The sequence below is a fragment of the Humulus lupulus genome, chromosome 5 (assembly GCF_963169125.1).
Source record: "Humulus lupulus chromosome 5, drHumLupu1.1, whole genome shotgun sequence".
NCBI classification, from domain to species: domain Eukaryota; kingdom Viridiplantae; phylum Streptophyta; class Magnoliopsida; order Rosales; family Cannabaceae; genus Humulus; species Humulus lupulus.
In genome coordinates this window covers 25,457,131-25,474,326 of record NC_084797.1, presented here as the reverse complement: position 1 = coordinate 25,474,326, position 17,196 = coordinate 25,457,131, and the positions used below count along the sequence as shown (strand labels likewise).

At 39.0% G+C, this 17,196-nt stretch overlaps 1 protein-coding gene and 1 non-coding gene across 2 annotated transcripts; one reads left to right on the top strand and one right to left on the bottom strand.

Moving 5' to 3' along the window:
- Positions 1-1,708: 1,708 nt before the first annotated feature.
- On the bottom strand, positions 1,709-1,815 carry LOC133780839 (small nucleolar RNA R71). Its single transcript, XR_009869649.1, has one exon. It is a non-coding gene; the product is annotated as a small nucleolar RNA R71 (small nucleolar RNA).
- A 7,014-nt stretch (positions 1,816-8,829) lies between these two features.
- Positions 8,830-9,297, top strand: LOC133778977 (uncharacterized). The gene has a single exon (XM_062218985.1). The coding sequence runs from the start codon at positions 8,830-8,832 to the stop codon at positions 9,295-9,297; it is 468 nt and encodes a 155-aa protein (XP_062074969.1).
- The last annotated feature ends 7,899 nt before the right edge of the window (positions 9,298-17,196 follow it).

Below are 17,196 nucleotides of genomic sequence, written 5' to 3'. Positions count from 1 at the left end.
AAGCAAGGGCCACGGCGCCCAACACCAAGGGCTGCGGCACCAAGCAAGGGAAAAATTGCTCCACCTGCTTCTTCGAGCTAGGGCCGCGGCCCCCAACCCAGAGCCATCCCCAAATACGATTTCCAACATCCCAAAGCCTCCAAAATCATGCCTAAACATTACCAAATCATCAAATCAAAGTTCCCAAGCTTCCCAATGATCCAAAACCATCAAAACCCAAGGCTCAATCGAACCAAAAACTCAACAATTCACAAAGTCCAATTCAAAGCATAGAAACTCTAAAAACCCAGAACTTAAACGTAGATTACCTTAGATCGGGTTGTTTTCCATTGAATCCTTCAGTTAAGAAGCTTCTAATATTTCCTAGGATAGTTATGCCTCAATCCTCGCTTGATTCCGACTCCTAGAACTCGAGATTTCTTCAAAAAGGCTTCGAACAGTAAAATGAGCTAACGAAGGAGAGAGGAAATATTTTCTAACGTACGTTCTATCTGACAAGCTACTTCAAGCTTAAGTAACCTCAAATAAAACCTAATGCTCGGGGTCCCGAAAACACCCCTGAGGACATTATAGTCAAAACTTCAAGAATTTCCTCCTGACCTCAAATACTCCCAATTTATCATCAAATAAACATTCTTATTACGCAATAATTGACCCCGTTATAACAAAATCGCTAACTCATAATATAAGATCGTCTCATGCCGAATAGCTCGAATATATATCTCCATAATAATGAAATCTCATTCACAAATTACAATATGCAACCAAACATACAAATATGCCCTCAACATGCCAAATTACCAAAATACCCTTATAATTATAAATACACCCATATGCATGCATTTATCATCATATAATAATATAATTCACATTAATATGCATATAATCATTTAATATCATAATAAATCAATTATGGCCCTCCCAGCCTCCTAATCAAGGTCCTAACCCTTATTAGGAGATTCGGGGCATTACAATGTCATCAGGAGCCATTTTTGGGTAAACAATTGTAAAGTTAATTATCTTGCAATTTGGTTTAATTTTTCTTTTGTGCTAACTTGGGTGATTCTCGTGAAAACAATTCAGGTTTACATAGTGTATGAGTGAGAGTCAAGGCCCTGAACTACTTCCCATTGATCCAGAAATCGAGCGTGCATTTAGAAGAAGGCGAAAGATACAAAAGTAAAAAAAGGAAGTAGTAGTGATGGATGTTGATCAAGGGGATCAATAGGGAGCTGCCCAAAGGGCAGAAAATCTATCAGTAGTCGCTCATGATCCACCAGTAAATTTTGCAGGAGCTGCTCAAGTTCGAGTAGCTCAAGGGGGAGTAGCTGCCAATAATGGTCAAAATGCAGTTATTGTAGCTGATGACAGAGATCGTGCTCTCAGGAAATATGCTCTCCCCCTCTTCAATGAGCTCAATCCAAGCATTGTTAGACCATAAATTCAGACAGCACAGTTTGAATTGAAGCCAGTCATGTTCCAGATGCTTCAAACTATGGGCCAGTTTAGTGGGATGCCAACAGAGGATCCTCACCTTCACCTTCGCTTGTTCATAGAAGTGAGTGGCTCTTTCAAGCTGCCCGAAGTGACAGAGGATGCACTGAGAGACAGAGCCAGAGCTTGGTTGAACTCTTTTCCATCTGTGAGTACTTGGCAAGAGTTGGCTGAGGGGTTTTTGATGAAGTATTTTCCTCCCACTAAAAATGCCAAGCTCCACAATGAGATTACTTCATTTCAACAACTTGATGAAGAATCCTTATATGAGGCATGGGAGAGGTTTAAGGAGTTGTTGTGCAAATGCCCTCACCATGGCATTCCTCATTGCATCCAAATGGAGACCTTCTATAACAATCTTAACGCTCATACTAGGATGGTGGTTGATGCTTCAGCGAACGAGGCTCTTCTTGCTAAGTCCTATAATGAGGCATATAAAATCCTTGAGAGAATATCCAACAACAACTATTAGTGGCCCACTTCTAGATTGTCTACAGGTAGAAAGGTGGCCGATATTCATGATGTAGATTCCATCACTTCTTTGGCAGCCCAAGTGTCTTCTATTTCTAATATGCTCAAGACAATGAATATGGGGATGAATCAATCAATGGGGAAGCCTATGGGGACATAAATGAGGCAATTGGAGAGCATTTCTTGTGTATATTGTGGTGAGGGTCATACTTTTGACAACTGTCCTTCTAATCCGGCAGCTGTATGTTATATGGGGAGCCAAAATAAGAATGGTCCTTATTCTAATTCCTACAATCCATCATGGAGGAAACACCCCAATCTTTCATGGAGTAATCAAGGAGTTAGCCCTAGTAATCCTTCTATGCCTCCAAGACCAAATTTTCCACCAGGTTACACCCCACAAGCACAACAACAAAGGCCACAACAACAAGCAATGCAATCTAGCTCTCTTGAAAACATGTTGAAGGAATATATAGTGAAGAATGAAGCCATGATTCAAACCCAAGAAGCTTCATTGAGGAGCTTAGAGAACCAAGTTGGGCAACTAGCTAATGAGCTTAGAAATAGACCCCATGGTACACTGCCAAGTGATACGGAGAATCCAAGGAATGTGGGCAAGGAACATTGTAAAGCTATCACTTTAAGGAGTGGGAAAGAGTTGGAGAAGGACAAGACCAATTCTTGGCATGAGGGTGAGCCCTCTTCAATCCAAATAAATGAGGAATTCCAAAAAGATGTTGAACTTCCTAGTGCATAGAAATCTGCCTCTGTCCAGAATGCTGCAAGGATGCCGCAACATTGTCACCTAGCAAGTCCAATTTAAAAGTAGCCACCTCCATTTCCTCAACGTTTTCAGAAGCAAAAGTTGGATTCTCAATTCAAGAAATTTCTAGATATGTTAAAGCAGTTGCATATCAACATCCCACTTGTAGAGGCACTTGAGAAAATGCATAACTATGGGAAATTCATGAAAGATATTCTTACATGGAAGAGAAGGTTAGGATAATTTGAGACAGTGGCTCTTACCAAGGAATGTAGCTCATTCTTGCAAAACAAGCTGCCACCGAAGATGAAAGATCCTGGGAGTTTCACCATTCCATGCACCATTGGTAATTCTTATTGTGGCATGGCATTATGTGACTTGGGTGCCAGTATAAATTTGATGCCTATGTCTGTGTATAGACAATTGGGGATTGGTGAAGTCCGACCTACCACAGTGACTCTACAGCTTGTAGATAGATCTCTTGTGTAATGCCCCAAATTTCCTAATAAGGTTTAGAACCTTGATTAGGAGGCCGAGAGGGCCATAATTGATTTATTATGGTATTTAATGATTATATGCATGTTTACGTGAATTATATTATTATATGATGGTGAATGCATGCGTATGGGAGTATTTGTTATTATAAGGATATTTTGGTAATTTGGCCGCTGAGGGCATAATTGTGTAGTTTGGGTGCATGGTTGTGATTAATTAATATAGCCACATTATAAGGTGGATTGGTTCGAGCTAATCAGCATGAGACGATCATGAGATGTAAGTGTTCGGTCTAGTCATAACGGGTTTAAGATCGGGGCTCGGGGTCTCGGAGTGTTTTAATGATTAAAGCGTTACCGGGAGTAATAGGGTAACGGGATATGAATTATTGGTATTTGGGAATATTGAGAATATCGGGAATTGGAGAGCGTTAATTATAATTAACGAGATAGGCGGGAAAGGACAGTTTTACCCTCGGAAGCCTTTAGAGGGATTTATTTGGCTTAAGGGCGTTATGGTCTTTTGACCTTAAGGATTTATATCAGCTTTTGGGGTTTAGAAGGCTGTGGAATTATAACAGAAACAAAGCCCATCCTCATCTCTTCTCCTTCTCTCCCGTACAAGGTTTCTCCTTCATCTTCCTTTCAAATTTTTTAGAGCCAATTGAAGAACAAGCTAGGGAAATCAAAGCTTGGGGATTTTACACTTAGCTCAGCTATTGGGAAGGATTCAAACCAGCTTAAGGTAAGGAATTGAACCTGAGTTTTGAGTTATACCCTGTTTTTCTATTAAGTTTTCAGCTAAGGATTTTGATGTGTTAGTTGAGAATTAATGGAAGTTTAGTTGAGGTTTAACTTAGGTTATGATGAGGGTGAGTTGTAGATGATGTTTGGTGGTTGAATTGGGTGTTAGGTTGAGGTTTGGGACAGGTTTGAAGGGCTGGTTTCAAGGGAAAACGCAGGGAAAAATCTGGTGTTGCGTGCTGAGTTTTTGGCTAGTCTGGGCTGGGCGCCGCGCCGCGGCTGTGGTGCGCCGTGGCCCTTGGCGTCTGGCAGGGAGGTCTGCCTCTGTTTGAGGGGCGCGTCGTGGCACAGCTGGGGAGGGCCGCGGCCCTTAGGGAAATTTTGGCCAGAATCATGTTTTTTGCTTGGGAATTCAAGCCTTAGGCCTCGGGGTTGAACCTAGTACCCGGTTAAGTGGGGATTGATATCCCGGAGGCTAGATATTGGTTTGGGAATTTATGTTGATCATTTTTATTGATGGTATCTTATATTTGGTTATGACTAGGTGACCGCTAAAGGACTGAAAGTTGATCGTTCTCAAGGGTCGTTCTTTTAATCATTCTAGCTCGACTCTGAGGTAAGAAAACTGCACCCTGTGTATATGTGACATGCATGGCTATTCTTGATGCATGTTGGTTGGTTATTAAGTATGAAATGCATGGTTATCCTTGATGCATGTTGGTTGATTATTGAATGTGACATGCATGGCGGTTATTGGCGCATGTTGGATTGCTGAGTATTATGCATGTGATGCATGAGAAACATGTGATTAGGACATGCTTTGTACACTGAGTATGATATCATTCAGAGCTTGAGCCTCTGTGTTGTGAGTGATCCTAATTGTACTAGTATCTATTAAGTAAGCATGCTGAATGCCTTGTTTATGGATATTGGACATGTGATATATGTGTGGTGGCATGGCATACATGTGTATGCCGCTGACTTATTAGTCAAAATCGGCAATGGTGTCAGGTCCGTCTGTGAAGCTGTGACTTATTAGTTAAGTTCACAACGGGCTGAGCACTGGTCGTGTTTCACCGACCCAAGAGTCAGATGTGGTAGTGCGTTGTGAACGCCGGGCCAAATGAAGATTAGATCTAATCGAGGTTGGCATTGGATGACCCATATAGGGTATTAATGCTGGACCGACCGGAAGGTCAATGAGAACTATAAGCGCTTGCCTGGTCTGAGACCAGATGATCACAGCCAAGGTATATGACCCCGGTGACTGCTTGTCACAAGGTTGGGGGACGCTGTCCTTAGTTACGACTCTAGAGTCGGGAGGATGGTTATGTTGGTGACCTATCACCATGCACCTATCCTGATCAAGCTTATGAAAGAACCACTTATCAATTAAGCCCTGGTGACCCTATCGTCACATGGCTAGAGGGAGCCGTACCCATTTCTGTGACTTTTGGCTAATGTCACCTATCTGTTTTGGACCGTTGGTCCTAATTGGCTATTATGATTATTGTTGATATTATTTCATGCTTTATTGTGTTTTCTTGCTGGGCTTTGGCTCACGGGTGCTAAGTGGTGCAAGTAAAGGCAAGAGGAAGCTGGACCATCCTTGAGTTGGAGAGCTTAGGTGATGATGTGTACATATGCAGCTGCTCGTCCGCCACAACTGAGGTTTAAAGTGGAACTAGGGTTAAACCTTGTTTTGCTGCTTAGAACGGCCTGTTGTAAATGTTTTCTGTAATAGACTCTGAAACTATATTTTCGGGATCCCAATGTATATATTAAACGTTCTAGTGAAATGTTACATCTTAACCAAAATGTTTAATCCCTAAACCACTAATCATACTTAGTTACGTTTTTGGCCAAATGACTCGATTAGCGAGTTTAGCACTGTTTACAAGGCACACCGTAACGGTCCCAGGAGTTGGGGCGTTACATCTTGCTTATCCAGATGGGAAGATTGAGGATGTCTTGGTAAAATTTGATAAGTTCATTTTTCCAGTTGATTTCATTGTGTTGGATTATGAGGCAGACAAGAAGGTGCCAATCATTCTAGGGAGGTCTTTTCTAGCTACTAGTAGAACTTTGATTGATGTGAAAAAGGGTGAACTTACTATGAGGGTTCAAGATGAGCAGGTGACTTTCAATGTTTTCAAGGTTATGAGATTTCTAGATGAGGTCGAAGAGTGTTCTATTTTTTCAGTGGTAGATTCTTTGGCTTCAAAGGAGTTAGAAAATAATTTTGATGATCCTCTAGAGAGACTCTTGATGTTTGATTCGCATGCAGAGGATGAGGATGAATACTTGGCTTGGCTAGAAGCTAGTTCACAAGGATTGCATACAAGAAAGCATTTTGAATCTTTGGAGCTTTCTTCGAGGTCTTTCACTTTCACAGCCCCTAAACCATCAATGGAAGAGCCTCCGGAGTTGGAATTAAAAGCTTTAACATCACACTTAAGATATGCCTATTTGGATAAGTCTTCCACCTTACCTGTGATTGTTTCAGCTGAGTTAAGTATGGAACAAGAAGAAAAGTTGCTGGATGTATTGAGGAAGTTCAAGAAGGCCGTTGGGTGGACCATTGCAGATATAAAGGGTATTAGTCCTTCTCTATGCATGCATAAGATTCTGTTAGAAAACAATGAAAAAGGGTCTATTGAAAGGCAAAGAAGGCTAAATCATATCATGAAAAAAGTGGTGAAAAAGGAGATTATCAAGTGGCTCGATGCAGGTCTTATTTATCCCATCTCTGACAGCTCATGGGTCAGTCCTGTCCAGTGTGTGCCAAAGAAAGGTGGGATTACAATTGTGGAAAACAAAGACAATGAGCTGATACCCACTAGAACTGTGACAGGGTGGAGAATTTTCATGGACTACAGAAAACTGAACAAGGCCACTCGAAAGGATCGCTTCCCTCTTCCCTTCATTGATCAGATGTTAGACAGACTTGCATGGAGAGAGTATTATTGTTTTCTAGATGGATACTCTGGTTACAATCATATTGCAATCTCTCCAGAGGATCATCACAAGACCACTTTCACTTGTCCCTGTGGTACTTTCGCATTTCGAAGGATTCCTTTTGGTTTATGTAATGCTCCTGCCACATTTCAGAGATGTATGATGGCTATTTTCACTGACATGGTGGAGCATTTTCTAGAGGTATTCATGGGTGACTTCTCTGTTTTCGGTGATTCATATGACAATTTCTTGAGCAACTTGGCCAAGGTTTTGCAAAGATGTGAAGAAATAAACCTTGTTCTTAATTGGGAAAAATGTCATTTTATGGTTAAGGAAGGTATTGTTTTAGGCCACAAGATATCAAGGCAAGGAATTGAAGTTGGCCGGGCTAAGATTGAAGTTATTTAGAAGCACCCTCCTCCTACTTCGGTGAAGCATATTAGAAGTTTTCTTGGGCATGCCGGGTTCTATAGGTGATTTATAAAAGATTTCTCCAAGGTCTCTAAGCCTCTTTGCAACCTATTGGAGAAAGAGGCACCATTCTACTTTGATGAAGCATGTTTGAAAGCCTTTGAAGAGTTGAAAGAGAGATTGATTTCAGCACCAATTATTGTAGCTCCAGATTGGGACTTGCCTTTTGAATTAATGTGTGATGCTAGTGACTATGCAGTGGGAGTTGTTATGGGGCAGCGAAGAAACAAGATATTTCACTCCATTTATTATGCTAGCCGCACTTTGATAGGTGCTAAACTTAATTATACAATGACAGAAAAGGAACTCTTGGCTATTGTCTTTGCCTTTGACAAGTTTCGGGCTTATTTGGTGGGCACCAAGGTGATAGTATACACAGATCACTCCGCTATAAAGTACTTGATTGAGAAAAAGGATGCCAAGCCTCGTTTAATTAGATGGGTGCTTTTGCTTCAAGAGTTTGATGTGGAAATTCAAGATAGGAAGGGAGTCGAGAATCAAGTGGCGGATCATTTGTCAAGAGTGAAAGGTGAAAAAGGATCCAATGTTCTAGTGCCCATCAAAGAGACATTTCCGGATGAGCAATTGTTTGAGGTCAACCAATCTCATGTTGTTCCTTGGTTTGCGGATTTTGCTAATTACTTGGTTAGTGGATTGTTGCCTCCGGATCTGACAAGCCAACAAAAGAAGAAGTTTTTGCATGACGTGAGGCACTATTTTTGGGAGGAGCCATTTTTGTTCAAACAATGTGCCAACCAAATGATTAGGAGATGTGTTTCCGAGCAAGAGATGGAGGATATCCTACATCATTGTCACTCTTCACCTTATGGAGGTCATTTTGGGGGATCGTGCACCGCATCTAAGGTACTTCAATGTGGGTTCTTTTGGCCTTCCTTATTCAAAGATGCTCATGCTTTTGTGTTGAGATATGATCGATGCCAAAGGGTTGGTAATATTTCTAGAAGGAATGAGATGCCCTTAACTAATGTTCTTGAAGTTGAATTGTTTGATGTGTGGGGTATCGATTTTATGGGCCCTTTTCCTCCATCTTATGGAAACTTGTACATCTTGGTAGTTGTGGATTATGTTTCAAAATGGGTGGAAGCAATTGCCTCTCCCACTATTGATGCTAAAGTTGTCATGAGGTTCTTACAGAAGAATTTTTTCACTCGTTTTGGCACTCCAAGGGCTATCATTAGTGATGAGGGAACCCATTTTGTGAACAAAGTGTTGGCTATCTTATTGGCTAAATATGATGTGAGGAACAAAGTAGCTACGGCTTACCATCCCTAAACTAATGGGCAAGCTGAGTTGTCCAATAGAGAGATAAAAGGTGTCCTTGAGAAAGTGGTGAGTCCCAACCGCAAGGATTGGTCCAAGAGGTTAGATGACGCATTGTGGGCCTATAGAAAAGCTTTCAAGACACCATTGGGGATGTCACCATATCGTTTGGTGTTTGGAAAAGCATGTCACTTTCCAGTGGAACTTGAGCACCGCGCTTATTGGGCTATTCAAACACTCAACATGGACTTGCAACTTGCAGGAGAAAAGAGAATGTTATCGTTAAATGAATTAGAAGAGATGCGCTTATTCTCTTATGAAAAGGCCAAACTTTACAAGGAGAAAAAAAAAAGGTGGCATGACAAGCATATTCATCCAAGGGTGTTCGAAGAAGGCCAGCGAGTTTTGCTCTTTAACTCGCGTTTGAAACTATTCCCAGGCAAGCTCAAGTCAAGATGGTCGGGCCCATTCTTGGTGGTTAAGGTGTATCCTTATGGAGCGGTGGAATTGCGTGAAGAAGACTCCAGAAGGGAATTCAAGGTTAATGGCCAAAGGATCAAGCATTATTGGGGAGGTGAGGTTGAGCGAAACAAGTGCTCAATCTCTTTGGAGGATCCTTGAAGAATATGTAAAAATTTGGGTTGCTGTGGAACTTTGAGATTTAATTGTAGAGAAACCCAAGATTTATATAGATGTATATTATGTAAAATATATATATATGAAAATATATATATGTATATAATACATTTCTTTGAGATTATGATTTTTGATGGTTAAATGTGTTTATGGTTGCAGAGAAAAAATGGAATCAAAAAGGGGTTGCAAAGTTCCATGATGTTACAACATCAAATTGGGCATGCTCTATGACTTGTTGTTGCTGAAGCAAAGCTCCATGATGTTACAGCATCAAATTGGGCATGCTCTCTGACTTGTTGTTGCTGCAGCAAAGTTCCATGTTGTTACAACATCAAATTCAGGGTACTTTCTGACTTGCTGTTGCTACAGCAAAGTTCTATGATGTTGCAACAAAGTTGTTAAAAGACAAGAAGAGTAAAATTTGGGCAAAAATCTCATGCCCAAAGCCCTAGTCCATTTTTGAAACCCTAAGTCCATTAGCTTCTTCTTCCCATTTTCTCTGTAAACACCCAGCCGCCACCCACACCTCTCAGCCCTCTCTGCCGCCCCTAGCCACCACGAACCCACCCATCTCCACCACCTTCGCCACCATCGTCGAAACCCACCTCTCAGTCGCACCTCTCGGCTGAACCCATCTCCCAAACCCCCCTACACCCCTCACATTTCTCAGCCATCCCAACTCACGCATCCCATTGACTCGCCTCCTAGCCACCTCCTAGCCATAAACCGAACCTGACCCCGTCAACCCAACCCCTCGCCACCATCGCCACCATCGCCACCATCGCCCAAACCCAACTCCCTGCCGCACCTCCCATATCCTACAGCCAAACCCACGGCTGAAAGCCATTACCCAGACCCGAACCCACCCCAAGAACCCAGCCAACCCATGGCCTCGATCTCCCAACCCACGGCCCCCACCAACTCCGACCACGAACCCACGACCCACGCAGCGAACCAGACCCGAACCCACCCCAACAACCCAGACCACCTCATAGCTGTGCCTCCCTCCCAGTGACTACAACCCAACCCGACCCACGACCACCTCTTGCACACCACCAAGACCCACCCACAGCTCTCTCACTCTGACCTAGCCCTCATGCACCTATTCACAACATCAAGATTTGGGCAGCTCCTTGTATTCTCTTCATTGGGGTCTCACAAAAATTTTGCAACCATACAGTGCATTCACAAGGGTGTCCTGCTCCTCTAAGGTACTATATTACTCTTATTTCCGCACTCTATGCAAACTTTGTGTCGCAGCAATTGAGACAAGTCACCGTCCGAGGCAAGCAAGTTAGTTATGCCCCTCAAGACATCAATGTTGTTTTTGGGTTGCCCAATATTGAAGCGGCTTAGTATGGAGAAGTTTCCCCAAGATAAAGTGATACAGAACTTGCCAATATGTTGACAGAAGTTCCTGTGGCGGGGACGCAATGGAATGTTTTGCCGAAATTTGGAGTTCATACTATTCCCCGCACTTCCTTGGCGACTCCAGCTCGTGCATGGAATCATTTTATCAAAACCAACATGTTGCCCACCACTCATGACACCTCGGTTAGCAAAGATCGGGTTGTCCTCCTTTCCAGCATTTTGTGTGGCCTATCCATTAATGTGGGGGAGCTCCTTTCCGAAGAGATAGTCGCCTTGGATGTTATCAAGAACAAGGGACCATTATTTTTTCCCACATTGATCACTGCCTTGCGCCACCACGCAGGTGTGCCCCTAGCGCTGGATGATGAACAACATCACTCTCCTGATTACATTGACGCACATACAATTCAGAAGGTTACCAAAGTTGTTTCCATTCAGAGAGAGCAGGCCTCGACCTCTGTCCCACCGGCGTCGTCTCACCATGGCTCACCTATGCCTCCAAACCCCACTGTCACTGAGCTTTATGCCACTTAGCAGAGTATGCATAGTATGATACTTCATATGGAGGCCCAACAACACACCTATTAGGGTTATGTGCGCCAACATGACGATGTCTTGTGTCACTCTTTCTGGCCCCTCGAGCTTTTCCCACTGTTTCCTGAGGCCATCATGGAGCGGTGGCTTGCACCTGAACCATTCGCTGCGCCTACCTCTTCGGACGAGGAGGAGGATGGCGAGTAGAGGGAGTTTCTTTATTTTCCAGCATCATTGTCATTTCTTGTTCTATTTATGTTATTTGTTTTATCTATTCTTTTTGTTCCGTTGTGTTTTTTTTTCTTTGTGCACTGCAGACAGTGCTCTCCCTTAAGTTTGGGGGGGGGGGGGGGGGGGGGGTGTTGTTTATAACTATTGTGTTGTTTTAATTTCCTTTATGTTTCTTATGTTTTAGATATTGTTAGGAGTATTTTGTGTGTGAATTCTTGAGTCGTGAGTCTAGTTATAATGGAATCAATTCTTCCAATGGTTGCGTTTAAGTGTGGAATGGCTCGATGATAAAATGTCAGAAAACAAAATTGCATCATTTGTTAACTCTTGTGTATGAGCGAGCCTTTAGTACTTAAAGTTTTTTATGCTAATTCAACCATAATGAGAATGTGTCCCAATTTTGTGTGCATAGCTTGACCAATAATTCCATAAACCCATAAATTTAGCTAGATTTTTGGGAGAGCTTAAGTTTCTAGAATTGCTCAGTGGTTCCCTTGAGGCAAAATCCTAGACAACACTAAACCAAGGACATGATTTAAGCTATCTTTGGATCGTTTGAGCCTTTCTAGCCAACCATTATATACTCTTTTATCCTTAGTCACCCCATTGAGCTTACTAGACTCCCTTTCTTTCTTTACCACATGCTAGCCCAGCTATATACATATCCATGCACCATACCTTTTGAGCACCTTGATTTTTCTTGAATATATGTTGAGTGATGCATCATGAAGGAGGGTGAGAGGAGTGTGCCTTTGTGAAGGGTATTTTAGTGTGGGTCTCATTTTAAGTTTGGGGGAAGTGGATCTCATGTTGTGTCATTGCCATTGTTTTATTTAAATTTAGATATTTATATATAAAAAAATATAATATTAAAAAAAGGTGTATTTGTAAAGAAAAGAGTGCACCCCCTATAAAAAAATCATCAAAGAGTTGCAAATTATATTCGTATAGTTAAAAGCAAGTTTGGGGGTGTAGCATCTTATAAAAAAAAAAATAGCATTATGTCTCATTTCCTTTCTTTGTTTGTTTGTTTCTGTCTATGTTAGCAATAAAGAATAATGGCAAGCGTGACTTTGATTTTTGGGGAGTAATCTTTTGGGGAAGTGATTGTGAGCTCTTACTTGGTCTTAGGAAAATTAAGGTTCTTTTAAAGTGAATTGAGCCTAAAATGACTTATTTTAACCACCCACACCTAAGCCTTGCACTACAAGCTTGTTAAAGACCTTTTGATCCTTGGTTAGTGTTTGTCTACATTAGTGGAGAGGGAATCATTAATTCAACTTATGGAGACAATAATTAGGCTTTAGGATCAAGATCTAATTTACTTTAGGGAGAATTGAGAATGTTTGGGAAGAGCTATGTATACACTTTAAGGGTAAACACTTGATTCTTGGTTTGATAGCATCTTAATACTTGAGGATCTTGGCTTTCAAATACACTTGAGTTATCTTTTTAATCACTGATTTGAGAGTTCTATTCCCACTTTGATATGATCATTTCCAAATTGATTCCTAGTTTTGTTTTATTTTGAGTCTTTGTGTTGTGGGTGGTGTCTGTTATAGTTGTGTGGTGTGTTATGTCGTCTTAAGTTGTTATTTTGCGTGTGTGTCTTGTGTTGAGTTGGATTTCTTTGTTTCTTTCTTGTCTTTTATTTTTAGAGTCATCACTCGGTGCGAGCAATGCATTACGTTTGTGATAACTTTATATTTTAGAGTTATTAATTGAGCTTTTGGACTTAAAAATTTAAGTAAAATAGAGTGTTTGTGTTATTATTGTGTGGTTTTAGTCATTTTGTCTCTTAACTTTGTTTGTGGATTTTGTTTTAATTAATGATAACTCTTGTGGAAAATAATGGAATTATGTTATAAAAATGTGGTATCTATTTTGAAGGCATAACGAGAGGGTGCTTGGAAAGCTTAGTAAAGCATGTGCAAGGAAATCATTTTGGACCTGAAATTCTGGCACTTTGTTGTAACATCAGTCAACTTTGCTGCAGCAAAGTGTGGGCAACCAGCAGCATAAAGTTGCACACTTGGCATGTGATTAAATGAGGTGGAGAGAGACTTGAATAGTGGGAACATGAGGTGGAAATGAGCTACAAAATTCTGAAAAAGAAAAGGAAGTGGTCCCCCACGTGTAGAGAGAGAAAGGGAGGGTTTATACCCTTTGTGAGCCCAAAAAGATATCATCTTCTTCTCCAAGAAAGAACCTGCCGCCCATGCTCCATTGAAGAGAGTTTTTTTCTGCACTTTTGAGTTAAAATCATCAAGAAGAGAAGAGGAGAAACCTAGGAGAAGGAAGCTAGAAGAAGAAGAAGAGTTAGAAGACAAAGAATAAAATATCTCTATCAATTTGGCTTGTCTTTCTAAACTCTACTTTCATATAATTTTATTTTCTTTTTCTTTCTTTCTTGAACTCTTGAGATAATATTGAATGTTTATTGTGGTGATTTGGGTATTTTGACTATGAACTAACTTGTTTGTGTTAGGGATATTGATGAACCTTAATTTGTAATCAACCCCAAAGTGTTGAATGTTTTATGAAAATTTTCTCTTGTTCATTTGAGCCATTTTTATTGTGCAAATTTCTTGCTTGAGAATGATCAACTTAGGTGAGAGATAAGCTAGTTTTAATTCCGGAAGGGTTAAAATTAGTGGAAATGCATGATTGATGCATGTTGATAATTTTGTTATTGATTAGTGAATAACTTGGGGATATTTTATTCACCTTGCAAACTTGAAGGATTGATACTTGGAATTATGTTCTTGAAATTGCATTTAGCATAGGAATATGTGAATCTAATTGATGGAACTTTAACATGAGCATTTGGAAAAATGGCATGTGCATTAAATTGGAAATCCTAGTTACAAGAGAACTTTGCTATGGACTTTGTTGCAACACTAGGGACAAAACTACAAATTATGGGGATTTTATATGCCTAACTTTTATCATCATATTAATCATAATTTGTCATTTTCTAGCTTTATTGTTAAAGACCTACTTCACTTCTCTTGTTTAGTTCTTTTTGTTCTTTAGTTCAATTGTTTAAATCATAAAAAAATATATATATATTTAATTGTACCCCAAATTGTTTGATGTTGATTCTTACAATATTTGTTTAGAAATCCTTGAGAAGACGATAAAAATTACTTTCATTATACTACTTGTTCAACGATTGTGTACACTTGCACACACTTAGGAAAATCCACAACAGCTTGCCACCTCATAAATTCAAGGATCATGTATTGAACATGGGACTTGGTTCCCTTATGTAAATCTATTATACAAACTGAAATCATTATCAATGAAACTCTTATTTTAATGTTTTCTCATATTTATGTGCATCTTAATTTTATTTGATAAAATTTTATCTTCATAAGACCAGAATAAACATATGGTTTATTCGTTTAAGTACATAGCCACATAAAGTACATTGTTATGTAATAAATATATTGTAATACATGAAAGATAATACTCACCATAAATAGAGGACCTATCGCCATGATTCATGTGTTTATTATCTAACAGGGATAATCGTTGGGCTTAAGTTGTACTTTAATTTAAATGTTGACCAAGTGGGAGAATATTAGAATATCTATTTATATGGTATATAAAATCAAGTATGTTACAACTAATTGATTTAAATTCATTTATTATATCAAAGTCAATGTTTTATTTGTTGACAAATATTCTAATTAATGGTCAACGTTATTTGTTATCTCATTTTATTTGTTTCCCGGTTTTGTATATCCCGACTGATTGAGAGAATATCTCAATCTGTGGCATAGACTCTGATGGAATATCTCACTCTATAAATATAGGGTATCGGTCCCCAAGCTCACTGCTCATTTTTGTGTCTTTCAGTAACTTCATCTAAAAGAGTTAGTGAGAGATTGGAAGCCCATGTATTCGTTCTAATTTCTGTTCTTTTTCTTTTGTAGATCTAGAGTTGTAGATCGAGATTATCAATAATAATGGCTGAAGGTACATATATTCAATCCTCTAAATTTTATGTAACAACATGTTTATTTCGTATTAAGATTGTTATGCATCTAGATTAATTTTGATCTAACATAATTTTCATAATTCTTAATTTAGACATGATTTTTTTTTTATATCTACACACTTTTCATTAGAAAAAGATCACTCTATGATAGTTATCAAGCTACATATACATTTGAGAAGTATTAATAATTGAATTTTGACGAATTTGCACATATTTTTTGTTAATTTAGAGAACTTAACATTTTTATATATACCTTATCAATTCTTTTTTCTTTTTCAAAAATGATTTTCTATCACTGTGGCCTAGACCAGTCCTCATCCTAATGGTGGAGCCCGTTGTGGCTAGATAAAACCTTAGACCACACAATTTCAAAGCAACCTCCTATCACTGCTACAATTGGAGTCTTAGTCAACACACAATATTCGCCTACGGGGATATCGATAGGTCAATTTAATGCTAGTATTGAAAATCTAAACATACCTTTTACACACTCGTGGTTTTTCTCCACTGTATTTACTTTTATACTATTTTCAATCAATGACTTTAATTTTAAATGATATGACATCTTCAAATATTTTACATCGATTCTTTTTCTATAAATCATTGTTAAGTAAAAACATATTGAAATAAAATAATTCAAAATAAAACCAAAATTTAAATCAGCAACATTTAAAATTAAAAAAATAAAAGCAAAAATAAATACGAAGGACTAATTTTAATTGATTTATTATAATTTTTTAAACTAAACTGTGTATTTTTTAAAAAAAATAAAATCTTATATGACTTTCTCTTTAATATATATTTTATTGTTTTAGTTTAAGCTTCAAAATTTTAAAACATTATAAATTAATTAAAATTATTTTAAGATTTTTGCAATAAAAATTATATTAGAAAAAAACATCTTCCAACAAAGTCTAATTAAAATTATAGGATCTCATTTATATAAGTCTATATGCATGCTCTCTATTGCACAAAATAACATATAATAAAAAAACATAAATACATGCATAGAAGTGATTTTCATAGAGAGATTCGTAAATATAGCAATAAAATCATTAGAATACTTACAAGATGCGTAGCAGAACAATGACTGCACCCTTTGGATTCCCTAATATTTTGTCCTTGTTGAATGCTAGGTATTGCAAGGAATCCAAACCGCTTTGAAACAAGATCACAGTCTTCCAAGTCTTTCTCTAAAACAACCTAGTGTTTGTGTGGGCAATTCTCAACACATGAGGAGATTTCCTAGAGAGAAAACTAAGAGAGAGTGGGTAGCTAGGTATAGAATATTAGTAGTGAATTTTTACCTTGTCAAATTCAGCTTACCGAATGCATTCTATAACACTAGTATTGTTGACCACGGTTTTGGCAAACTGTGAGTAGACGCAAAAACGACAATGAACCTTGAATAAAAAGTAAATAACACAAGTAATTTTTATAGTGGTTTAGCCCCAATTTGTTGGTAATAGCCTAATCCACTTAGAGTTGTGATATATTTAACTTATACTTAAGATCAGATGAACCTTGGTCAATTGAGTTTCTCAAGTATAAGAAGGAAAATACAGTGTTTCTCTCTGAACTCTAAGAAAATGCTCCTAGAATGCCCCAAGTGATGGTCCCAAAGTCTCCAAACTCGATGAGTTTTTCTTTCAATCCCCCAAATGATGCCCTGAGCCTCTTATTTATGGGCTCATGGATCGTACATGATAAATATCCCTTTTGACGAGGTCCTTGGTTGTTCC